Here is a 27,358-nt window from a genome sequence, read left to right as displayed (position 1 = left end):
AGACACAGAGTGACCGAAAATCATCAGCTTTTTTCAGACTGAACTTCCATTTTTAAATTTCTGGAAACTGAGAGCGGACTGCTAATGTGCAGTCTGCATCATGCTCAGAGCTCCTGCTGTTGCATTACAAGTACTGACCCTTTACTGAGCCTAAGCTTAAACCTAAGCTACTACTGTTAAGATGTCTAAAGTATTGTACTGCCCTCTGATTACCATGTGGGATAGACGTGAAGCCAGTGCAGGCGTCTGTAGGTTGGTTTCATCACAGTGACCCTCCTTAGTTATGAGGGAAGACCAGGAAGACCTTCTAGGTGTCGAAGGTCAGCAGCCAGCTCTCAGCCCCTGCTATGAATAACAAGAGAGAAAATGCAATACAAGGGCGCGTGCACGCACACACACACACACACACACGCACACGCACACACGCACACACACACACACACACACACACACACGCACACACACACAGAGGTAGCTTAGGAGCTCAGGTGTGTAGGTGAGGAAGCGAGCTGCGACGGGGTAATTAGCAACAGTCGAGTCCCATAGAGAGACTTCACAGAGAGGGAGGGAGGGGGTTGTTACGGTGACAGGTGAGATAAATCAGGATGGATGGAGGCGGAGTCTCCTCTTATTACCTGTCAGCAGCAAATTAATTGCCACTAAAAACATCCCGGCCCTCTGTGTGTGCTGCAGCTGTTTGTGAAAAGTCACACTGAATTATTCAGTGGGTTTCAGGGAGGTGACGGCGAGCCGGGTGCATCCTAGCATGCCTTGCAGAGCTGAGCACAGCTGCGGGGTTATAGGCTGATGTGTCGTTGATTTTATTCAGGTGTCAGTGCCAACTGAACGTGTTTACTCGCTTTCAGTCCTCATCGACTGCAGTTGCAGGTGTAACCTGAGGTGTGCTCCAGGTGGGTTTTGTGTCCATCACAGGAACCTTACCCAGGAAGGACTTGAGCTTCAGAACCTTTCCAGTGACAGAGTTCAGTTCTTTTAGGGTGGAACTCAGTAAAGCATCTAACTGTACCTTCAGTGGTGATGAAGGAGTGCCGCTGGGCCCTTTCATGAGTACTGATTTGTATCTCACTCAGACCATCTGGTGACAGTTTTGACCTATTAGATCACCTGATCTTCCATGCAGGGATATTCAGTCACACATTTGTACATTTTGGCCCTTGAAAGGAGATCCAAGAATTCACTGTGGGACACAGCAATGAACTTTTACTGTAACCCAGTTTCTGAGAGTACAGGTACTTGTTCCCCACACTGGTGACGTGAACAGAGCGGTGATCATGTCTGTCAGCCTTTGTCGAAACCATCAGACTCTGCATTCCATGATCTGCCGTGAGCAGCAGGAAGCTGAGCCCCTCTGCTGGGCTGTGGTGATGATGTCTGTGTACAGACTGCTACTCATACATCGCATCAAAACTTCATTTATTGTTTATTACTGCTGTCATCACAGAGTTTAACCACCTGACACTTTGGAGTAGAAACTATTTTCTCAGCTGAGAACAGTGTTGGAAGGAGCCGCATGTTGACTGATGGTATTGATTCATTTCTTCTCAGTTTGACACCCGTCATTGTCGAAAACCTGCACTTACAGTTTTTAGCTTTGGCAGCGCAGCAGCAGGAAACCAGCAGACGAATTCGCACACAGCTGCACAAGACCTCTCAAGAATTTAAGCTGTGCTCAGCAGCGAGGGGTCCATCTGAGGGTTAAACATTTCCCGATAGATTACATTTGTCTTTAAGAGATTTTAGATCATGGTGGAAATAACAAAGCTTTTGTTCCTCTTACCCTGCTAGCACCAGAACCTGGTCGCTCAGTCACCAGTGTTTACCCACTGAGCATTAGAGTGCCAACAGACTTTTAGTAGTCTTTGTTTTTACATGAAGAGAGTCATTACCAAACAGCTAAATGTTCCACAGGCTGGTGTAACTGCACAGCTGATGAACGTTTCCTACAGTTTTACATGTATTCATGTCTGATTATGAGCATCACAAGTTTATCCTCAGAGCAGAGGAAACGGTTCTCTGCATCTGAACCAGTCTGCAGACGGCTGAGGAGGAGAAGACTACCTTTCACCTTTCAGAGCTTAATGTTGTTTAGACAGCTGCCCCATTCATCATTTTCAATAGGTCTTTGGGTGGATGTGTTATAGAGGGTTAGAACCAAACTAAACACTGGTGCTGTATGTTTACTGGGACAGATCATCTCATGTTGTTTCATCTGCTGGAGTAAAAAGTGAAAGTGTGATTGAATTAAACGGACTTGTGTAAGAGGAAAGTTTCTGGTTTCGACTAGTTGAAGTTTAATGAGACGTTTTGTTGACAAAGTGAAAAATGTTTCATCGTTTAATAAAAATATCAGCAAAAATGCGGCCGTCGTTCTTCATCCAAACTCTGTGCTGATTGTGCCGTTAAATAAACACTCCATCACTGACAGCGGTGGCCATTTTGTCCCTGGTCCCAGGCGGCGGTGGTGTTAGAGTGATCTTCGATCAACAGAATGAGAGATGAAGGGTTCGGTGCTGCGCCCTCCTCCGTGTCAGCTGCTGCAGGACTCACAGTGCACTTAGTTCAGGTCAATAGATCAATGGATCAATAGAGCTCCACCTGTGATGTCATCGATTGTTCAGTGTTCCCGCAGAGACGATCAGGAGGACCAATCAGAGGTTAAAGCTGAAGGCAGAGGCTCAGCGGGAGCTCATGGATTAGTTGTCTGTTTTTATAAATGGCTGCACATCGGCACATTGATGCATCTTTCTTCAGATTCACAGCTCCTCTGCGGTGATTGATAGTTTTTATTTTCGCATCAATATCTGCTCTCGCACGCTGATGGCTTATCATTTTTAAGTTTTCCCTGAAAATACAGCACATTTTATTTAAGGAGGAGATCAATCTGAGCTGAACTGAACCTGTCTGCCACTTTCTGCTCTCTCCTCTGTCAGGACTTTAAGCCTACAGTTAAAAACCAGAAGTGTTCTCAGAGCTGATCTTCCACCAGGATCAGTGCTGGATTTTGCCACTTTAAAGAAACTAATCAACACATCCAGCATCTTCATTTTCTCATCTCTCCAATAAGACAAACTGCAGTGATCTTCAACTCCACTCGCCTCAGCGGAGGAATACTTACATATGATTGGCTGGAAAAATATCAAAAGCAAAACATGAGCAGAGATAACTCATGGATGAAGACATAAAAACACATGTGATGAAGACTCACACAGGGAGCACTGATGTTGTTTTTTCACATAGTGCCTCCTGCAGGGTTAACTCTGAAAGTACAGTTTGTTCTTTATCATGTTGCTCCATGTTCTCTGCGGATCTGTTTAGACCAGGGGTCTCGAACTCCAGGCCTCGGGGGCCGGTTTCCTGCAGGTTTTAGATATCACCCTGGGTCAACACACCTGAATCAAATGATCAGTTCATTACCAGGCCTCTGGAGAACTTCAAGACATGTTGAGGAGATAATTTAGCCATTTTAATCAGCTTTGTTGGATCAAGGACACATCTAAAACCTGCAGGACACCAGCTCTCGAGGCCTGGAGTTCGAGACCTCTGGTTTAGACCTTCTAGTCAGAGGAAGCTGGAGTCATCATGGTTTGTGTGTTTGTGGTCTTTGTTTCAGCTTCTTCTTTTTATAGAGAGCAATGGAAACACCCCAAAAACATTCAGACCTTCTAATCATTTCGCTGGGAAAAAGGTTTCAGAGGCTCATTAAATTTTTTTCCTGCAGACCTGAGCACCAATGAAAGGTTCACATTTTACAGAAATTTAAATGAACTAACAGCTTCCACCTTAAAACCACAGTTCGAGCTTTCGGTTAGTGATTGGTTGGGGGTTTTACGCCCCAGTTGCCTCTGAGTGAGGCCCTGCTGCCTGTGGCTTCTGCCCACAGAGGAAACAAATTCAGTCTGCTGTAGTGTCTCCGTGATAAATAATGCTGTCTTCTTCTTTATAAATGTTCCAAATCTTGCTGCTGGTTGTTCCAACGTAGATGTTCAAGATGCATAATCACTCAACCTGACGGAGGTCGAGAGCCTTACTGTGTCTGAGTGAGGCGAGAGTCTGTAATGAAGGTGTGACGTGAGATAAGCAGAGCTTATCTCTCTGTAGGATGAGGGATTCATAATGTAGCAATGGACGAGGAGGAATCTCTTTAACGAGGTTCTGGAAGGCTGAAACAACTGTTGGACCAACGTTTTTATTGGCATGATTATGTCGATGTCTCTTCAGCAGTCATTTTCTCTATCTTGTTGTATGCTTTCCTGGACTGTCAGGAAGTGGGAAACTTAAAACCTGCAGGAACACGAAGATAAAATACAAAAATAAAATGAAGGATTAAAAAAATGACAAAAAATGTAAAATATTAATACAGAAAAAAATACTTTAGTTTGATGGAGAAAAACTCCCGTATACAATTTTAGGCGACTGAATAAAGATAATTGTAATGAGACTGTAATCACGTGAGGATCCTGCAGGAGATAATGATTTCATTTTAAAAGGAGGTGCAGATTATTTTCTGTTGTTGATCAGTTCACTTATTAAGATCTGAAAGCTTTAAAAAAAGTAATGTTCTCGACCAGCGTGTTCCATATCTAATCAGTGGATCATTACTGACAATTATGGCTCTTCAGGTAAACATCAGGATTTAATTCATTGCCGTCCATGTTTTTTTCTTTAATTATCTGATCATTCATGTAATTTCTACTCTCCTCTGTGCTTTGTGTCTGAAGGCTACAGTTAATTGAAGTTTCTCCTCCGTGTGGTTAAGAGAGCGCGCTGCTTAAAGTCAGAGAGCTGGTCATTGTGGGCTCATAATAGAGAAAATAAAGATGTGGAGTACATCAGCAAAACTTCATCTTAAACATTTAAACATTTCATTTTAATTAACACTTAAAATAACTGTGATGGACTCCCTGTACCTTCATCCAACAGAGTGACCCTGTCCTGGATGATGTGGCGGAGCAGGTCCTTATTGACGCTGTTCTGATTCAGGTCAGCAGTCTGAGCTGTTTACAGGAGAATCTGTGTCAGTATTCAGATGTAAAGGGAACTCGGGCTGAGTCACTGCAGGCGAGCGTGAGCCTCAAGAGGAGCTGCTGCTGGTCAAAAGCAGCATTTCAACAATGTGACAGAGACTGATGGACTCTGCCTGTGGATCTATTTTCAGGGCTTATTAATGCAAAACAGTGACAGCTGGGGAATACATTTGCATCCTCTCTGCCTTCTTCCTCTCTGCATTTGCTCATCCTCCTCGCTTCTTCCTCTGCTCTTCAGACTCCACAGCTGCCACCTAATTGGTGTTTGTGTGTGGATGAAATGTGAGCGGCTGAAATAAAAATCCATCTGAAACCACCGGATCGTTCTGATAATAAAGTAAATGAAGGAGACGGAAAGCCGAGGTCAGGTAAACGTGAAGGACAAACTGCTGTGTGCAAATTAAAACAGCAGCAGCAGAAGAAGAATGATGACGCTGAGGCTGGATGGGTTTCCAGTTGCAGATATGAGTGATGGAGGTGTGTGCCGTCATCAGAGCTGAATGATGAGCATTTATTTACTGTAAGGTCCTCACTTCGAACTAACCACACACGTGTGTGTAGGTGTGTGTGTGTGTGTTGAAGAAGATGGATGTTGACCCTGACAGCTTCAATCTGTCACGGTGACGAGTTTAAAAATAGAGAGATGAATAAAAGTGTCTGTTGCGACCTTTAGCTTCTCTCTTCTTCGCTCTCTCTTTGTTTGGAGCCTCTTTTTCCTCCGCCTTCATCATCTTTCACTCCTCACTCCACAGAAAGCAGCTGCACAACCAACTGAGGAGGTTTTCAGTTGTTTTTGTGCTAGCATTAGTCAAAATGCATAAAAGAGCCTCAGAGGAGGAAAATATTTTCAGACTGAGGTCACATTAGCATGTTTCATCACAAGGTGATGTGAGCTGCTGGTGCAGATGGAGGGGAGAACAATTAAACAGATGAAAGTGATAAGGGGGGAAAATACTGTTAGAGTGAATTGTTAAATGTTGTCATTTTTGTACTTAAATTTGTAAACCTTGTCTTAACCTGAATGTTTAGAGATTTTTCTGTTCCTTCCCTACATCTAGCTGGGGGAGGCAATTAGCTATAGATAATGTTTAACTGCAGGCACATTCTATGTGAAGGTTCTGTTTTCTTATTTAGATGTTTTACTTCCTGCCCTTTATGGCCTCACCTGTGCTTGTGTATGGTGAGACTGTTAAAAAGTGGTTGAGCCATATACAGGTTTAGGGGAGATGACCCTTTGTGATCAGCAGGAAGTCACACAAAAACATCCACACACACTCACACATGCTCGCACATTCATACACACACACTGAGTGCCTTAGTTTTATGACGCAAAACAAGGGGGTTTTACAATGGGTGTTTGTGAAACTGCGTGTCACAGAATAAAAGGCTGCAGGGGAGGCAGGTTTTTTGGAGTCATCTGAGACCGAGGGCAGAGGTACTGCCGAACGCTGTCCCCTTGCTAGCACGTTAAAACCGGTTGAGCTGTTTGTCTTGCTTTCTTCATGAGTGGTAAGTCTTTGAACCAGCAGGGCCTGCAAGGTGCAGACCCAACACATACAGTCATGTAAGTAACCAACGTGAAGGCGTCTCCTGATTGTAGACTTCACAATGATCCTACTGCTTAGAGAGAGACTTCCTGGTTAGATGCTGTGAGGTTGTTCTTTCCATTGTGTTGTGATACTCATGCTTGCAGAGAGCATCTCAGCTGATGTTCTTCTGACAGACCTGCTGTAAATCAAATCACATTAGAGTCAGACTCTGTGCGCTAAACATGAAGCTGCTGGTAATCCTGCTGAATCGGAGTGCTAATGCTGCAGGTGGACAGCCGAACAGTGAGCTGAACATCACTGCAGAGCTGCTTAAGGCTGAGCTGACAGTATGAGGATTCTCTGGAGGTTCACAACTGTTAGCCTGTCAGCTCAGACTCAGGGATCATGGGAACATGTGTGACTGTATTGAAGCCCAGAGGTCCAGGTTCGGGCTGGTCACAGTCCAGCGGTCCTGCCTTGGGTCGATCGGGTCCTGGTCTGTGTGGTTAGCATTACGGTGAAGAAGAACGTGCTGCTGTTAATAAAACCTGTTCAAAGCCTCCATCATGTCACCGCATTAATAACGCACACAGGCGCACAGAGAACACTCATCCATAATGAAGCAGGCCTCTCATTAAGCCAGAAACATTTTACTCTGACATGAGCAGGAGTGTGTGTGTGTGTATGTGTGTGTGGCCTGTTTGTCCTGTTAATGGGAGAGCAGCAGCGAGGCGCTGTTTGTCCAGATAGCAGCATAAATAATTTAGACGTAGCGAGGCGAGCGCAACGTGAATTCACTTTATGAAACGTTAAACATGCTGCCAGCAGCCAGCGTGTTAAAGCTCTCTGCAGGACGCACACACATTTACTTCCTGCACACTAAACCACGTTTTCCAACATCACCTTCTCCCAGTGCGACCGCTCAGTGCCACATTTTAACTTTAGGGTCTACATGCAGGTCGAACGACTGCCTTACTGCTGTAGAGTCTCATGGAGCTTAGAGGAACTCTAAGCTCTCCTGTGAAGGTGCAGGGGTCCATTTAAGATACGTAAGAGCCCAACAAGTGTGAAGAAGTCAAAGCGAACCACAGATTAGAAAAGATCTCTCTGTTAAAGCAGAATCTGTAGCTCACAGTGTACAACACCTCTCAGTGTGATAACACACTAGCAGAAACACGTTTCCTCTCATGTGTGCAGCAGCTCAGGTCCAGACTGGGCCGCACCGGCGCCGTGACCTGAATCTGCAGCTCCTCTCGGGCCTCAGTGTGGTGATGGATCGTTGTTGTTCTGAAACTTTCAGTGTTTCATCTTCTGTTAAAAACTGGACTTCATTACTTAGAAACTGCTCCAGCTGTGGATTCAGGCTCTGCTAGTGGCTCTGGGCTCCAGCTGTGAGAACTCCTCCTACCCACCGTTGAAGTGCAGCCATATTTTTCTGTCCGCTGTTTCTGCAGCAGAATCTGGGTCTGCGGGCAGATTCCTCCTAAGGGAGTTGTGTCTGGTTTCCTGGCTCGCCGTGCTGTGTGATCAATGCTTTCTGCTATTGGTTTCATTATTTTACAACCTGCTGCAGATTCCCCCACCAGGATGTTGATTAACTGATTGATTGGTTGTGGAAGCGTGGCTGATAGCGCTCTGGCTTCAGGATGGAGGGATTAACGGTAAACTCTGAGGAGCTCAAATCTGAAGATTTCAGTGGATCTGACAAAGTGCTGACCGCAGCATCAATATCTGCTTTTTGTTATCACACACACACACTCACAGACACGTGAAGGATGATGATGTGATGCAGTGTGATGGTATGTGATGAAGTTCACCTTCTCTCAGCAGCACACATGCTCTGAATGACATTTCACACTAAACTCCCATGAGCCTCGAGTGTTGCAGTGGGCAAGCTGCCAATCAGAGAAGTGAACCTGAATGCTTCATGTCTGCAGAAACTAATATCAACTCGAAGTCTTTCGTTTACATTGAAATAAAATTGGGATATGAGTCCGAGGGAACCTCCTCTGATCTACTCAAATTTATCATGTCGGGTGCTCTGTGCGACTTTTCTATTAGTCAGAAGATTTTTATTGTTACTGAATGAACCGATTCTAACTTAACCTAAACAAACAGGCCTCCTTCAGGAGCTGTCAGTGGCCCATGGACTGATTTCTGCTTTCTCTGTGAAGGACTTGGACATCCTAACCCTCCCTGCACCTCCTGCTCTCTCCCCTCACAGCTCGAGACTGTCACAAAATGATAAAGTCAAGAATAAGATGAGAAAAAAAATATAATCGTCCTGTAGGTCATCAAATGATATTCCATCATTTTATCATCACCTTCATCGTGATGAGCCTGATGATCCTAATCATTCAGAGACAGGCGGGAAACAGTTTGTGTTGAATCATTAAAGTGTAAGTGCATCAAACTGACTCTCCTCACTGAGCATGCTCCATCATTAAGGCCATCATCTTTATTCATCACTAAAGCCGTTTCATCAGGATCATTATCAAACCCTCAGCTCTGAGCGTCAGCGCTCGGCTCTCACACTGTCTGAAGAGATTATGGTGCTTTTACTCTGAAGGAGCAGAGGAGATCCTCTCAGAGCTCTGGGTTACTGAGAGATCAGCAAAGTAAAACTGCCGAAGAAGAGAGTGAGTTTGGGAAAGCTCTCAAAGACTTTGCTGTTGATGCAGAAGGAGTTTGATGGAGCAGATATTTTATTGCCTGATTTTCTTGAATTTACCTCTCTACTAAAGTTGAGCTGAGGGTGTTTCCTCCAAATTAAAATATTAATGACGAATGACAGGATGAATGTTGGTGTTCAGCCTACAAATCCTGCTCAACTCTCACTTTCCTTTCAGCTTAGCCGTAAGGATCTCCAACCACCCAGACTCTGAGCATTTGCACTGTTCATATTTGTGACCTCAGTGTGCATCTGAAAGCATATCGATCACGCGGGGAGTCCGGCCATCAGAGGAAACATGGTCATCCACACAGTACCTCAAAGCTGAGGCAGTGACATCACATTAAAGACGCTCAACAGTCAAAACCTTCAGACATCCTGCAGGTTTATGTGCGCATCAGCAAGAAAGTTTGATTTAAAGTATTTCAGTAGGTTTATGTGGTTTTCTACCATAATAATAATCGTTAATATAACACTCAGAGACCGTCAGTGCTTAAACGTTTTGTCCTTGTTCTCGTTGTTTTTAAAAATTTGGTTCAAAAACAGTGCAATATTCCTATTTGTGGAAAAAAATATTTGTGCTGCAATGAACCAGTGAACCAAAGGTGGGTGCTGTGTCTTATTATCCTCAGCTGATGTTAGTTACTCCACTGAGGTCAAAGTCATTACTGGTGGAACACCTACTAACGCCCATATGTGATCAAACACACAAGTTTGTGTGTGTGTGTTTGCTATAAAGAGGTGAATACACAGCAGAGTCAACACACACACCCTCCTTGATGAAGGACGTAGTCACATGACTGACACAACCATACACAGCCACACACACACACCTGTACTCTGAGTGTGTTTCTAATTGGGTGAAACACACTGAGACAAGGTCGCAGCCTCTGATTGGCTGCCTGTGAGACGCGGTGGCTCGAGCTTTGAAGGTTTGCAGGAGGAGACGAGGCGATCCGTCACTGACTCAAACTTCACCTTGAGCGAAACATGAAACTCGACAGGAAGACAAAGAGGACAGAAGTTTACAGAAGTGACTTCCTCTTGGAACCCGAAGAATGGAACCTGAACCGCTTGATGTGGATCATGTTTATGAGGGTGATATTAATCAGTGCTGCATTTAGCAGCTGACATTTAGTCAGCAGCTGACACACCAGTTGTCGATATCTAAACTGCTTGGTTTATATCTTCATGCTGATATTTTGAAGTCTGAGTATTTGTTAGTCTGATTAATGTTTTCTACACTTCACACTTCAAATGAGTTTTTTTCTGAAGGTCTTTACAGACCAGGTATTAGTTTGAAATATTTTAGGATTCCACATCCAGCCACTCACACTTTGGGGTATGTTTTTTTTTTTCTTCTGAACCAAGCTGGACTTTTCAGATTTTTCACATGCAAATAAACAGATCTGACCAATCACAACACTGCATTTGGCAACTAGTGCACTGTAGCTCAAAATGCAGCACTGAATATACAACAATATGGAAATGATAAAGTAATCCTGTTTAATGTCAGACACGCAGCGAGACCCAGATTTCTCTGCCTCCTCTGATGTGGTCCCAGTATTTTTTAGTTTTTATTATGTTGTTTTTATCGCTACTGTAGATGATTATACAAAAGCCGTGCCATCTTCCTTTGATTGTTGTCTACAGATTAGTTTGAGCTAGAAAAAAATATCATTTCCACATGTGAAAATATTTGTTTTATATCTTACATTTTGAGATTTCTGTTGGTGTAAACTTAATCAGAGCGACCGATTTATTACTGAAAGTAATGATAATAGAAACTAAACATCTCCTTTGAAAAATCAGTAATTAGAAACCGAACAGTTACTGACATGTTCTGAGTGTTTTTGAGCCTCAGGGTGAATAAAGCTTGTGACTTTAGCCTGATGGATACACTCTCCTCTGTCCTAGCGTCTGAGTACTGAGCATGCTGGGAATGCCACTGCTGTCTTACTGTTTGAAAGTGGGGCAGAATTATTTGGGTGTTTTAAAGTTTCGATGAATGTGTTGACGTGTGGTGGTGGTAATGCAGAGCTTTAGCGCCTCCACGTGGACGCTGACTGAACTGCAGTTTCATTCATGAAACTGAAGGTAAAACGCTGCATCAGCTCCATTTTCTGCAGAGTCTTTGAAAAAGCTGCATTTAGTTTAGTCATTGAGTATCTGTCACACCAAACTGACTGATCATAAATGAAGAGGAAACTGTTGAGTGTGGTGTTCAGCTTACAGGAAAACAGATGTTTAACAACAGCTCGATGATCACACAGGATTACTGATTCCGTCTGACTGTTTGAGAGCTTCACCTTTAGTCCTCCAAACCTAGCAGCAGTTCACTGCTACACCACCTGGAGTCAGAACCAAAGGATTCAAACTAGTTTATAAAGTGGGTCCACATCAGTAATGCTCCAACTTCACAGTCACAGACTGTTCTGTCTGCTCTTTATGCTCTGTGTTGTAACAGCACATATCAGGCAACATTTTATTCTCACTTGAATCACAGTAATGCAAACATTTTGTGAAATAATCGTTGCACTGCATGAAGACCAAAGATCTTAACACCATCTACCATCATGTTCGCTTCTTTACTGCCGTGCAAAGAAAAGAGACCCAGCATGCTTTTCCTTTTGTATGACATCACAGAGATGTTTGGGAAAATGACCTATCAGAGGCTGAAATACATCAACAGAGGTGCACTCATTTCACTGTAGCTTATGCTCAGCATAGGTCATGATTGTCTCCTCCAGTATAAATGACTCAAAACACAGTGTATATACTGTGTCCCAGTCTTTCATTTACAATCAGGTTAACTTTGGTATCTTCATCATAAACACACTGAAGTTCTTCTTCTTTACACCTTTACAGGAATAAGCTTCATAGTGTTTCTGTGGGATCTTTGATGTATTCAGATTTATTTGTCTTCAGGTTTTTCTAAGTGAGCGAAATCTGAAGAATCCATGATGCTCCACGTTGCTGTGCGAAAGAACAAAAACCCAGATATACCTGCTGTTGTTCAAACCCTCTGAAAATGGCAAATCTCAGTTTACACAAACTGCTGCTGACCTCACAGCCGGGCTGACCTCTGACTCTCTGCTCTCTTAGATATGGTGACATGGTACCAAAGACCATTATGGGGAAGATCTTTGGTTCCATCTGCTCTTTGAGTGGCGTGTTGGTCATCGCCCTGCCGGTCCCCGTCATCGTGTCCAACTTCAGCCGAATCTACCACCAGAGCCAGCGAGCCGAGAAGAGAAGAGCGCAAAAGGTGAGGACTCCATATTATCCATTCATCCACTGACACAAACTGTCTTCAGAGTGTAATGGGAGGACAGCAGTGACCTGGGATTTAGATGCAGGACTTCAGTGTTTTTATGAAGAACTTTTTGTTTCTAATGAGTTTAAAACTTTAACAGAAATTAACAGAATGTGAAGAAATAGTTATGACGTTATGTTCATTAATCAGTGCGGGCAGCACTCATGTAATCCCACACTGAACCACAAGACTCTGGAAGCCTCCAGCCTGCCCTGAGGCACGCTAACATTATTGTTATATTAGTGTTAGATGAACATCTGTACAGACATGCTGTTCCTGGAATACATACCTGATTAATTTTAGCAGCTGAAAGCGCTCAGACTGCAGCTTTAAAAACTAACACAGAAACTTTAGAAGTCTGCAGTCATTTCAGATCTACAGACCAGAATGTAATGCTGGTCATCACACTGAACCTTTCTGGTAAGACGCTGCCACCGTGTGGTGAACGTATCCATTGCATATTTGCAGAGGTGTTTACAGAGAGCAACTGTGGATGTGGGTGTGTTTACAGCTGTGAGTGTCCAGAGAGAAATCCAGAGTATCTCTGAGAGGAAGCAGGGCGCTTCTGAAGTAAGAGGGCCGGCTGCTGCAGAAGGTCACTCACACATCAGTGTGGTGACAGCAGTTTGTCCTAATTTAGAAATCTGAGTTTGTGCACAACCCGCAGGAGAAAAGAGAGGAAGACACAGAGAGCAGGAAGCTGTCCAGGCTTTACTTCCTCCCAGCATCAACAAATGAGTTTTCTGGTTGTGCTGGAGACCTTTGTTTACCCCGCTGGGGGTCAGAGAGAAACACCATGTTGGAAAGTTACAGAGAAGCAGCTGAATCATGTTTCTGTCTGCAGCCTGAAGCCTGCAGAAGATCTCTGAAGAATAAATATTATCAGATTCATACAACACATCTTCTACTGAGCAAAGCTTTTATGTTCTTTCATGCACACCATCAGTCACTCAGCTTCTGTCTGCAGAAACCATCACCATCTTATTGAACTTATTGTCTGTGCAAATTAGAGTTGATGCTTCAAACTGAACCTGAAGAAACTTTGGGAAAGCTCATTTTACACCTACATATTCACACCACTTGTGCTCACTTACCTTTAACCGGTAAATAAAACACCCTTGGCTCAATTTATGTTGGGATAATCTGTCAGAGATCATGAAAATCCTGCTGACCACATCAGTGTCAGCTGTGAGGATGCAGTTCAAATTTGACATTTACACAAAGTTTGGATAGATTTTGATTGATTGGGAAATGAGTGGCTGCAGACACCCTGACGTTCTTCCACAGATTCTTGAAGGATTTAAAGACACTTGTTGCTGCACAGATGTGTCATCTAAATGGAGGTGATGCTCAAAGTGTTTATCCAAATTTTTAAAGGTTCACACAGCTCACTGAGCTCAGCTGGCTGCTCACCGGGTCATATTGCCCTCTGGTGGTGTTTTTCTCCAATACATTAGAACAGCGGTCCCCACCCCCGGGTGTGAAATTGATGGTTTTCAGGGTTTTATCGGCAACTCAGTTTTCCTGCATCTTTTCCCGCTCTGTAGTTGTCTTATTTTTGAAAGAAATATTTAAGAGTTACCATAGCTACCAGAGAGCATTAAGGGGCAGAGAGGAAGATATTACTCTCAATGTTGTTGTCGCATTTCAGGAGGACGCTGCTAATAAAGTTACACAATTACACAGTGAATTCGCGTTTATTATGAGATTTACAAAATACCACAGTTTTTGTCTTGGTTTTTTCATTTTATTTTGTTGTTCTTATCCGCGACACCTTAAAGGTCGGTCCGTGAAAATATTGTCTGACATTAAACTGCTCCGTGGCACAAAAAATGTTGGGGACCGCTGTCAATCTGAAAATCATGTTATCTGGATAAATTGATATGATTATACTTCCCTGTGTAATAGTTCCTGAGACTGACTGACATTAATCAGGATTACATTACAATGTAAACATGGACAAACCAGGCCAAGAGTCAAGTGATCAGTAATAAACCTTTGATCAGATGTTATCTTGCATTTAGCCAGTAGGGGTGCTATTTTTATAACTTATGTTGAAGCTTGCCACACGCCTTTTTCACTTTTTGCCGTTTATGTGCACTGCTTCATCAGCTGCTCGTCACACAAGCCAACACTTTGTTTGCATGATTTAAGATTAGTCTACAAGCAGAAGTTATTAAAAAGGACAGCTTGTGTCCAGATATTGACATCTTTGATATTTTGATATTTTCTTCACTGAAGTGACTTTCTGAATGCAGAAGATATGATTTGCTCACATTAGTTACCTTGTTAGTTTGGTTCTGGGTGTTTTGTTGGATTATCAGACTCAGTTTTTGTGGACGTCAAAGGCTGAGATAAACATGAGCAGATGAAGGACGGCAGCAAATGGGATCTGAATCTTTGCAGCTTCTGTTTTCATGTTCACATCTAATCCTCCTGCAAGTTTGTTTTAGTGACCATGGTGTTGAGCCTGTGTTTGTGGTCCCACTTACAGTTGATCGCTCACAAACCTATGTGTGTTCACAAACAGAAAACCAGGCTTGCTAGAATTCGAGCAGTGAAGAGTGGAGGCGCTAACGCTTATTTGCAGTACAAACGCAGCCGGCTGATTATTGGCCCTGAAGAGGAGGTAACCGTGGACATGCAGTGTTGGTTTCTCTCATCTTTTCTGTCTCATATCCAGCTGTGAGGAGCATGCTGAGGGCTGCTTTCATTGTGCTTTCATCTGTGTGTGTGTGTGTGTGTGCGCGCGCTTCAGCAGTGACATGTTTTTGGATCAATGTAATGATAAAGCTGTGCTCTCATTTCAAAACTCCAGCCTTTTACATTAGTTTCTCTTTACCTGCCAAACAAGAGCGCTGAAGGTTCAGGTGGTTCCAGCTCCCAGATACCTGACAAACAGCAAACTCTGATGGACCCTTTCTTCTTCGCTGTTAAAGTGATCCATCTCTAAGTTCACAGCTCAGCACAGATATGGTAGAAGACCTGACTGACTATGGCTACATCCTGATATCCACACAACATGTCCACAAGACTCTGGAGGGTCTAGAATCTAAAGCGGAGTAACATAGGCAGATACACCGTGACTCTTTGCAAAGCAAAAACCTACATTTCTTTGGTTTATTTTTGTGATCAATGAGGCCAAATTACAAGCCAAATTCGGATGACAGGAGCATCATTTTCTTTGTGGGGTTTTATACAGCACCACATATCAGTAGAATTAAAATCAAAAATAAAGATAAGAATCTAAGTCCAAGGACATTAAAACTGTACTTCAGTGAAGTACATAAGTAACTCTGCTGAGTTACATCTCACTGGTTCCATCCCTGCTGTTGGAATATAAGAGGGCTCTAGGCCATTGGCAGTGGTGGGAGGGGAACAAGCTATGCCCTTCTAATTCCTCAAAACTCCAAACTTCCTCAACACAAGCAGAAAGTGGCAGCCTTGTTACTTACCCTACATTTACCCTGCAAAGTCTGGACTTTCTCTGTAAAACAGTCTCATATCAGCACTAAATAGAGTAAAGGTAATATGATCTTTGGCTTTAGACCGGATGTTTGGAGATCATTTCTGATCCAGTGTCTGGACAGAGTTTGCTCTTCTTTTTTAAATGAAAGTGTTTTAGTGTGAATTTAGCCTGTGTTAGCTGGTCCTCATCTGGTCCTTGCTCATGTGTTTAGCTGACTGAAGTGTTGATGCTGAAGTGTCCATGATGAATTCATCTTCATCCTGTTTCTATCACTGTCTGTCTGTAGCCTGTCTGTAGTGTTCTGTCTTTTCACATCCTTCTTAGCTTTGCTCACAGTCTGAAAAACAAAATACCTGTCAGTCACTAACTAACTCACATGTGCATGATCTGGTCCTCTGCTGTGTGGGGGTGCCTTACCTGACCAACAGGAAGTTCTCTACACCTCCACCTCTCAGTGTCTCTCCTACTCTCTGCTCTGTCTTCTTCCTCTTTTGTTTTGTTCCTTTGACTTGAGCCCTACCATGCAGCTCTGCTGTTATGAGATGATTACCTGCGCGATTCATGACATCATCAGTAATAGTGTTGGACTTCATTGACTTGTGGAGGAATGAAATTGGGCTGAACTGCATGTCAATCGCCCAGCCAATCCGCATGCAACTGGGCAGAGTCAATGTAAAGCAAAACTTTGGAATGAAGTCTTGTTAATATTTCAAAAGCTGTGTTTCTTCTGCCCAGCATAGGGGCTCATGATTTTGCCCCAGGGAGGGTCTTAATGACTTAGAGTGAAAATCATGAAGTTCTTTAAGGTCACAAAGTGAGTTTCTGGAGTTGTGTTAATGCCTTGCCCTGATAATGAGCTGCTTTGCAGCATTTAGAGTCCACAGGAGTCGAATGGGTTTTGTCCTCTAAGATTTTTGGCAGGTTCCCTGAGAGGCAGGTTTATGACTCCTTGGGTTATTGGTTTCTTTTGGGATCTGCAGGAATGGGGGTCACAACTTCAGACAGGAATATTTTCTTTAAAATACCAAGACTTCAGGTGCATCGCTCCCTTTAGGACTATCTGTGGCATGCATGGAATCTCCAGGAATAAGGACTTTGTTTAGTCCTGAAAATCAAAATACCTGAAGGAAGTAATTTGTGGGCATTGCTCCAAGTTTATCATGCATTGTTGGATGCCGTATCTTTAACTTACCTTTTTGAGGATCCTAAAAGCAGGTAAAAACAGGTAAAGTTCTTAAAGGAAACAAAGCACCTCTTCCTTGAAGGTGTTAAGGCAGAACTCTAGAACCCATAAGGAAAATGACACCAGTCGTACATGGAGCCCTAAACACTCAAACAATCTATCTAAAATGTTGGACTCTTCCTTTGGCAGCAAGAGCTGCACGTGATTGGTTACTCTTCTGCCCACCTGGGTCACATTCAGTCTGAACTCCAGAGTTATACAAGCTCTGGAGGCTCTCTTGGGTTAAATGAGGCTGGAGTCAAACCACAGCAGTAAAACAAAAGCTGCTGAACGGCTGCTGTTGGTAGCCTTGGTTTGATCCAGTGAGTGATCCATCATTTTCACACTAACTTGAGAACAGGAAGGAATTGTGGCTAAAATAGAAATGCTGAGGTTTGGCAGATTTTGGTGGAAATATTAGCCTTGCTCAGGTGTTTCTCTGTAAATGATGGGATGGCTGAGGTCATGTGTTTTGTGTTTATGTCTTGAAGGCATCCAAAGAAGCAGGACAGGCGCTGGTGTGTAAGGCCAACCCTAACTTCGAAGTGCATCATCATCATCTCTTGAACTGCCTGGAAAAGACCACGGTGAGGACACACACACACACACACACACACTCTCTTTCACTTTATTTGACCAACTGATTAACAGTTTACTCCTTTACATGTTTTCCCAGATTTTATAGATTTAACACTTAAAAAATTCTCAATGAAACTTCTAAAACTTCAAAGAGCCTAAATTGAAGAAAATCATTATATTTTTAATTAATGAGAATGACTATCATTTACCTTACCTGGAGATTAATTTTTTTCCAATTTTTCAGCGGTAAACAAAAAATATTCAGTTTGATTGTTTACTGTTTGAATTTGGACATCTATCTAGTTCATAGCAGATTCTCTATGTCCATGGTCGAGTTTTAACCCTTTACCTGCCATCCTGTAAAACTGCAGCTTTGCTTTTTCTCAGAATCACGAGTTTGTAGATGAGAAGACGTATGAGGCGAGCTGCAAGGATGTTACGCTGCTGAAGCAGGTTTCTTGCTCTTCCTCCATCTCATCCTCTTCAACTCATGGCCTGAGCTCCTGCTGTGGCCGCAGGAAGAGGAAGACCTTCAACGTCCCGAACTCCAACATGTCTGTGCGTCTGCAGGGCAGTCTTCAGGAGCTGAGCACCATCCAGATCAGGGAGCGACCACTAACCAACAGGTATGTTAGACAGCACTGCAACTCTGTTTTTTACAGTCATACGGTTACATCCAACATTTACATCTCTTTGTTTACTTATAGTCATATTTGATCTCCATAAAGAAATAAAATCACCCAGAAGACATGACTGTGAAAATTGCAGGGGGTCCTACTGACTTTAAGGATATTCCAGAAGGTTACAAAGGTTCTTCTGAAGGGTCTTAAGTTCCTGATGAGCTTCCAGTATCTACGTGGACTTTGCAAAAGTCATTAAGAAAAAAAGAAAAATTCTTAAGAACATTTACAGCGCATGATCCTTGAAGAAAGCTCTACCAGGAGCTACCAGAGATTTCACAAGCCCTTTAACCTGATCGGCCCCAGGCCCCGGGTACCGGGGGCAAAAGGAACGAGTTCACGTATAATTGGTTATAACACGGGGTCAGAAATATAAGTCCTGACGTGTGATATCCACAGAAACCTCTGAATCTCAGCTAAACTCTCATATAAGCCATTTCTACAACCACCAAACACAACTAAAACAAGCCATGATTAAAAGAGCAGCTAGGTAAATGCCAAATGTCCGCTAAACAAACAAAACCGAACCAGAAATTCTTCAGACTTCATGTAACTGTAACACCATGTAACACCAAGTTTCACCACACCCTGACCAAAATTCACTGAATGAGCCGCAAAAGAAGACCACAAAAACGCATAGCGGCGCAAATGCGCTAAGACAGAAATTGGCTTACCGTCCCGATTTCCTCCGTTACTTTCACCAGTAGCTGGTAGCCTCATGTTTATCAGCAGTTTCCACGGCTAACTAGCCAGATCAGAGCCATTTTCTGTCAACAACCTACAGACCCACCTACAGACATGTGACTAGACAGACGCCACATGCAGTAAATTTGGGACCACGTGGGGTTTGGCCTTGTAACTTCTGAGTGGTTGAAGTAACGTGAGTGTGGCATCATTACTGTGATCCTATTGGCTCAAACGATTAAAAAGAGGTGTCAATCATGCAAATTGGCCAAAAGAAACCAAAGTTACAGCCTCATCAGAGTTTAAAGGGCCAGAGGCGCTCCATGCCCACGGCAGAAAAGCGCCATTGCCATGTAAATGTGTGGTTAAAAAATATTCAAAAACACGCATTTTTAGGCCTGTTAATAAAATTAAATCATTTCTCCTCTTTAATACCTACAAAATTCAACTAACATAGTGTCCAATGTGTGCCAAAATTGGACATTTTTGTACAATGTCTGGATATTTATGTATTGACAGTGCTGTAATTTTTCACTGTTTCACTTTAGAAACATAAATCTTTGCACATATGATGTTTATATGTTGGTTACTGAATTTCTGGAATGAAATATGAACGGAGTCACAATTTGAAATGGTTATATGCTACAAAATAAATAAAAAAAATTAGGTGAGGATAAAATCTACTTACATTTTCTGTGTTCCAGTCTCAGTAACTTTGACACAGTAATATCTGCTGCAATATTTACACCTCTGATGAAATTTTGATACCAAGATTGTATACACAGAGTTTGTAATTGCAGAGAAATACTCAATTGTTGGCATTTTATTTTCGAACAGGAAACTCAGAAAACCCTTTGGGGTCCATCAGGTTAAAGGAAAAAAAACAGACACTCTTGAGAAGGTTCTAGATGTCTGGAAGTGGATTTAATTGGAGATAAAGCATCGGAATTTCAGGAGCAGGACCACACCTCCAAACACGCTCCTTCGGATTCTTATCTATATATGTTCCCCCAGTTCTACAAGCTGTTCATTCTCATTTACATGCCCCAGCCTCCTCCCTCCCCTTTTATATTCTTTAACTTCACTTCTATTTAGTACACGGGACCCGCTAGGCCTGGGAGCCGCCGTCCCCTTCAAGGCCTTCCCCAAACCGCAGCTCAATTCACGTCCAAGCCATTCACCTTTATCTACTAAAACACTGTCACACCTAAAATAAGGACGTGGGCTCAGCTCGTGACATTATTTTTAGAGGATTTGATCCTGCTAGAGATACCAAAAGTACTTTTAGAAAAGGTCATTTTAGAGTTAAATGTTTTTATAGATTTTAAAGTGGTCTTTATGCAAGTTTCAGGATTCCAAGTATTAGAGGTTGAGTTTATTTTGGAAATTTTGGTGCGTTTGAGGAGTTTTCAGGAATGAGGGCATTTTAGAGCTGTCAGTACAGGCATGTCAGCTATCTTTACTGGAAGCATTGGATGATGTAGAGGAGGCTCTATCCTTTCTTTTAGAGCTTCTGGAATTAGGTTTACATGATCTGCGCTTTTACACAAAGGCCGTGTTCATCAATCATTTGAGTAAAACTTCAAGTATTAAAATTCAGTACTGACTTTTCAAAATCCAAACCTTTTTGTATACCTCAGTTGTAAAATTAGTATAAATGACTTAAAATTGGAGCAGAAAAAAAGAAGAACTGAGCAAGAGATTTGATTCTTTAACCTTGATTTAGATAAAAAATATAATTCAGATGATAAAATATAATTTGAATTTTAATGTAAAATCATTTACATTTACATTCTTATAAACCCAAATTTTCTTCACAACAGAACATAAAAAACATATTAAATGTTTAAACTGAGACTGAGAAGCATGGGATGGGCCAACATAGGAGTGGAGAAGTCAGCAGTACTAAAAGGGAACTGAGATGAATTGATGTGTTTACAACTGAAACACATGACAGGAAGTTGAACTAAAGTCCATTTGAACTGCTCAAAATTCACCTTTGCTTGTGAAGACTAAGTACTAAGTATCTCTCCTTTGCCTCTCTCTAGTCGTTCCAGTCGATCCAGTCTCAATGCCAAATTTGAGGAGACGGTTCCTTTAAACTGTGACCAACCCTACATCACCTCCGCTATCATCAGCATGCCCACGCCACCTGGCACCACCCCTGAAGGTGATGAATCTACCAGCTCCACTGACTACTCCCAGGCCAACATTGTGCGGGTGTCTGCACTTTAGGCCCCAAAAAGACTCTCCCACACTGCCACCCACTGCGCTGGAAGACGGCAGGCGTTGGCGGTCTACAGCTTGAACCACACCAGACTCAGAGTAGGCTTTGGTAGCTGCATCATGTGTCCACAATGGAAGTGATGGGTTAGCTTAAATGCTTCAGACCTGCCGTGGAGAAGCAGGTCTACAGGTCACACTAAAACTGACTCTGATTTGGACTATAGTTGTTTATTGTTCTCTCTTTTTCTTCTGGGAGGATTTTTCCGCTGGTAAAATAGCAGCCGCCTGACTGAAGGTGGATCTCTGCTTCTTTCTGAGAGGACATCACCACCACCAACGTATCTTTGTCCTGAATGGTGGCTTAGCGAGCCAGCACTAAGACACCATTGGATCATTCTGAAATATGTTTAGCACAGAGACTGGCAGCTGGGGTCAACGCTTCACATTCATTATATGTTGAATCCTCTTAGTCAGTTACTAGTCCATTTAGCTGAATTTGACTGTCTGGAGGTGGACTTTAGAGCCAGAAGCTCAATCTGAGCTAACCAGACTTGTGTTTTAATCAAGCTTTAACCTTTTAAATTACCTGCATTACTTTCATATTAGGTCTACCGTACTCCTTTGAAAGATAATATAGAAAATACATAAAGCATCAGACACAGCGTTTAGTTTAGGCTCAGAGGTCCTCAGCTGATTTTAACTTTATCTCCACTCACTGGAATTCACTTAGCTGGGCTTGCAGTCTTTGTGCTAAGACTAAACCTGTCCCAGTAGAAACCAGGATGAGACGGATGGTGACGGAGGGTTTATCATCACACTGTCACACTTCTGAACCTGACAGACCCTCTGTGTTTGTAGAAAATGTTCTGAGGACATGTTGAAGGTTGGGACTCGCCATTTGTTTTGCAGTCTTCTGAGTCTCTTTTATAAGTACATATTTGTCCTGGGTGGAGGCTGTTTGTCGCTAAAGACTTCAGCGTTTGTCCTATCATGGGGGGGACAGCAGATATTTACAGCCTGCACCCAGTGATGAAATATATCATGTAATGCATTATTATTATTATTATTTTCACATTATTTTCTTTCAGTCATCATATTTTTTGTTATTATTATTTATTAGTGTTGGTGAATGGGAAAGTTTATCTTGAGGTGTAAGTGCTACAACAGGGAAATTATCTTTTTTTTTTTTAAATTTCATTTCATGGATTTTATTTGTTCGATTTTTAATTATCTTTTTATTCTTGTTTTCATTTTTTGAAAAAAAAAATATATTTCCTTTTACCCCACATCAGTAGTTTGTGATCTGCTGGCTACAGCCCTGAACATGTGAGTGCCCCACGGTGTGTTAGCCACAGACAGTGGGCGGGGCTTTTCTTCTAAAAAGATGTGGACGATTTGTATTTGCAGCTGTCATGAAGAAGAAGAGGATGATGAAAACAGTGAGCATGCTCAGTATCTGTGCGTTCCTGTCCACGGACCGTGTGTTTCCATGTAAGCCAGGACGCTCCTCTGCATGCACATCTGGCTGGTGGTGTGAGCAGTTCGGGTTCTAGTACTTATTCTGTAAATATGAGTTTTCTAGCTGACCTTTCTGACTGCCTTCCTCTCTGCTGTACAGAAACACCAAACCGCCATCGTGCAAATGTTGATGTCAATTTGTGATAAGAGAATCTTTCTGTTGTTGCACTGGGTCTGGCAGTGATGTGTATTGTAAATCTTGCAGACTGATTTGATGCACTTGTTGCCTGATGTTTTTTTTTTCATTGTTCACCTGTGTGTTGGGTTAGGTGACGGGACACAGATTTACAGCACTGACTCTGAGCTGACAGCTGGAACCACAGTTTAAACAGAAAATGGACAAACCACCAGTTACCCACAAAAACAACCACAACAGCAAAAAAAGTGCTTTTTTTTTGCTGTTGGTGTTTCCGTCAACAACCTCTGTTTTACTTTTTGGTTAAAGATTTTAACAAATATTATTTATCTAAAGTACAAATTAACAGATCCCATTGTTTGATGTAAAAATGACCAAAAAAGTGATTTTGTAGTATGGAAAGAAGAGCAATGAGTATAAAATCCAGTGTTAGCTGCCTGTGTAGCTTTCACATGCTTATCTCACAGAGACACGTGAAATGATCAAGCTTTTTCAACTCAGCCAAGTAAATTTGTTGCCTGAATCACATTAAATGGAGACTGAAGTAAAAAATTCAACCAAACATCCAGAAGTAATCTATGATCAGTCTTTTGGTCTCCCTCTTCTGAGTGCGGGCATGGTCACACTGACAGCCTGAAAGCTGCATTTCCTGAAATGTCCAGCAGGCAGCAGTGAGTCAGTACCCACAGACTTGCATGTTAAAACTTTACAGTAGAAATAAACATGTTTACAGCCTGATACGCAAACTGTTTGTCTCTGTAGATATTTCCCCCTTCATTATACCTGTATGTGGGGAAAATGTTTTTATAACTTACCTGATTAAACTGTATTAAACAGGTGAGTTATAGACTGTATAATTAGGGGTGTGGTCTCTCTCACTGACATGCAGATGGCAACACACATGTATACTAGGTTTCACCTCAGCTAACTGGAGTCCCTGAACTGGACCTCTGGACAGTGTTTGTGCTGTTGGAGCCTTTTGGAGCATTTTTAATGACATCTTGTGACGAATAACAGGGCTTCTATGAGGTTACTGTACTAACAGATGGTCCAGGAAGGTGGAGCTCCAGTTCTGGTGAAATTCTAGGATTTTATTTGGAATGTTCTGAGAACTACTTAACAGGTATCCGTGTCTGTGTAATGCTCCTCTACAGTCTGTGGATGCAGACTTATCATTAGTTGATAACTTAGAACCAACATAGTAGCCAAATACAATCACTCCTGGAACCAAAAAACAACAACAACATGACAGCAGCTAAAATGCTAACATGATATGTCAGTCCACTGATGGATGATCTCATACTTTCATGGCAGTCTTTGGGTTTTCTTGTATCGTCACATCAGCAACATCAAAGCTCACATGTGCTGTCAACATAGTTGCAACATCTTTAAGGTTTTAGAAAATTATTTTCACATGTTTCTGTGAGGTGAAGTTGGATTAAGTTTATTTCTCAAAAATGCTGAATCAATGAGAAAAAAAAGGGAGAATAAGAAAACATTTCCTGTCTTATGGAATATTTTTAGAGCATTCCAGATTTTTTTATTTGTCTGTCTCTGTCAATAATAATTTATTGTTATTATCTACTCCAAAAACCTTCACTGAGTGGTTTTAAAGGTTTAAAAAGGGTTTAGGGTTCATTTCATTAATGAGTTCTTAGGTTCAGAGTGGTGTTGATGCTGTCTGCTGGGACCCTGATGAATGTTGAATATCTGCTTGTAGATTTTGGTATACAAAAAAAGTTCTTTGAATCTATGTGACTCATCATGATGTACCGTACACACCAAGTCTTAAAGCCTCATCATTGCAGAGGTGAAAGACCATCAGTTTGTTCCCGTTTTGATACAAAGAAAACAATTTTCTTACGAAACAAACTGAAACCTCTCATTCTTCTTCGGGGAAATATTTCTCTCTCTGGTTGAATTTTAGGGATGTGTTGAAATGTTGGATTTTTCATTTCTACGCCATGTATGGAAAAAAATATATAGAAGTAAGAGCACAGAAGACAACATTTTTCTCTTGCTCCTCCAGAAGTAAAGAGCAGCTGGTATCGAGTTCTGACTGTCAAAGCTTGACTTGTTTGACTCGTCAGAATGAGGATCCAAATGGCCAACCCTGCTAGCAGCACCTTTACAACTTCAGTCATCCATGTCTGCGCAAGTTTAATGTGACTTATGCAAGTGACTTCTCTATGCTTTCCTTTGTTTTGTAAGGACAACCTCTGCTTTGTATTTAGGGTGCAGGGGACGGGCTGAGGGGGAAAGGATGAACATATTTTTGAGGAATTTATTATTATAAGTGTTAATAGTGCACATGTGTTGTAATTGTTCGTGTAATTTCTTATTTTTAAAATTATTTCCATGAGAGTTTGTAGTGTTGTATGTTCAATTAACATCCCATGATATTTTTCTAAAGTCGTTAGAACATGCATGCATTTGGAGCAGAGATGAAGTGATAAAAGAAAGTGTAAAAATTAGAGACATTTACAACTATCACTTTTGTTTGTTACAGCTTGTGTTCATTGAAGATAATATCTAAAAGAAAAAGAAGCTCATGGTTTTAGTCCGGTGCCGTGTCTGAGTAAACAGAATAAAAACATTGTCCTATTCAAACACTTCCCAGAGTTTGTACGTCTCTTTTCAGAGGTGGGATTGAGAGATTGAAGTCACCCAAGCTTACCTCTCATTATTAAAGAACTTGACATTCAGCCTGTTATGATTAAAGTGATACAGAGTGCTACCTTGATGTGTCTGTGCTAATAGTAAAGCTTTTTTAGGTGACACTTTAGAATACAACTCGAAACTAAGGGCATAAGTACCCTGTAATTACATGTAATTTCAACATATTTTTATCTGAAATTTAGAGGAAACAATGAAAAAATTTACACTAAGTAATTTTACATACTTTGTAATTACATGGTAATTATCCAGAAGAACATACAATATTTACCCTTTTAACACTGTACCTTGTGCATTCCAAGGTTGGGCCATTTTATGAAGTCATTTAACATTGCCTTACTTCCTGATATTTTACAGGGAATGAGATGCAGACTTTATTTCAAATAATTTTAAATATTATCTAATTAATTTTAAGTACTGTGCAATTCCATGGTAATTTTCTAGAAAATAAAAAATCCATGTATTTTTCAGGGAATGATAATGATAGACCCAAGTTTATTTTTATCTGTTTTTCCTTCACAGACAATGTTCACCTGAAACCATTCAAACTTACTGCCACCTATGCGGACCAAGCTCTTGCAATGCTTGTAGCCCTGATACGGGCTACCACAGCAATCTGCTAGAAACCAAAACAATCACAAGGTTTTCAGTGCAGATTTTCAGTGTCTTCCAGTGGTTGTATAAGGATGGCATACCTGGCTGCTTGGGACAATCTGCCAGGGGAGAACTAATGGCCTATGCTACCTTTGGCTACACTGGCTACAGGGGCCTGGCTAGCTATGGGTTTTTCAAGGGTGCGAAGCCGAGGGTCTAATTCAATGATTTTGGCCTCCAGAGCTGCAAACAAGCTACATTTATTACAAGTATAATTACTGCTAAAGGAGGCCAAGGAGTAAGTAAACATCTGACACAATACGATGGAAAGTGCAGGAGGGCCAGGTAAAGAGGCCGTGCTGCTAGCGAGTCGGCTACAAACTAAGCAAGCTGGCAAATCCCTAAAGGCAGTGCATGAAAATAACCAATGATCTTCTTATGGCAGCTGACTCCAATTTACTTTCCATTCTTATTCTCCTCAATCTGAGTGCTGCTTTCGACACTATCTCTCACTCCATTGTCCTTAGTAGGTTAATCTCCATCGGTCTCTCTCATACTCCACTAGCCTGGTTTAAATCATACTTATCTGATCGCAAAGTATTATTATTCGACTTAAATCCTTTACTTTTAAGCCCTTTCCTGGGGCCCATTGTTTTCATTATCTACCTTCTTTGTGTGGACACATTTTTCATAAATATAATATTCAGATTCACTGTCATGCTGATGTCACCCAGCTTATCGGTCCACTAAACCTGATTCTGCTCTTCCCCCTTCCTCCCTCACCCTCTGTTTAAATGAACTCAACTCATGGTTCTCTTCTTTCTTAAACTCAACAGTAACAAATCAGAGCTTCTTTTGGTAGGCTCTAAATTAACATTATCTAGAACTAATAGCTTTTCTATTACTATCAACTATCAACATGGAGAGACCGTTTCTCCATGTGTGAAAAGTTTTAGTGTTATCCTCGACAGTACTTTACCTTTTAATTCACATATCAATAATGTCACTCGGTC

At 41.9% G+C, this 27,358-nt stretch overlaps 1 protein-coding gene across 2 annotated transcripts in view; it reads left to right on the top strand.

Annotated features, from left to right (window-relative positions):
- The window catches only part of LOC146369618 (A-type voltage-gated potassium channel KCND2-like), an 88,399-nt gene extending 62,712 nt beyond the window's left edge, over positions 1–25,687 (top strand). Inside the window, exons 2-6 of one of the 2 annotated variants that reach the window (XM_084910319.1) lie at positions 12,351–12,513; positions 15,092–15,190; positions 17,744–17,839; positions 18,219–18,457; positions 21,244–25,687. In XM_084910319.1, coding sequence (XP_084766445.1) covers positions 12,351–12,513; positions 15,092–15,190; positions 17,744–17,839; positions 18,219–18,457; positions 21,244–21,430 — 784 coding nt within the window. In that variant the 3' untranslated portion in view covers positions 21,431–25,687. The remainder of the gene's footprint in view (positions 1–12,350; positions 12,514–15,091; positions 15,191–17,743; positions 17,840–18,218; positions 18,458–21,243) is intronic. The other variant, XM_084910317.1, reaches the window with a different exon arrangement.
- The last annotated feature ends 1,671 nt before the right edge of the window (positions 25,688–27,358 follow it).

Source organism: Perissodus microlepis, chromosome 17 (assembly GCF_051167445.1).
Source record: "Perissodus microlepis isolate ML-2025 ecotype Zambia chromosome 17, ASM5116744v1, whole genome shotgun sequence".
NCBI lineage: Eukaryota > Metazoa > Chordata > Actinopteri > Cichliformes > Cichlidae > Perissodus > Perissodus microlepis.
This window is presented reverse-complemented; position numbering and strand designations above follow the sequence as displayed.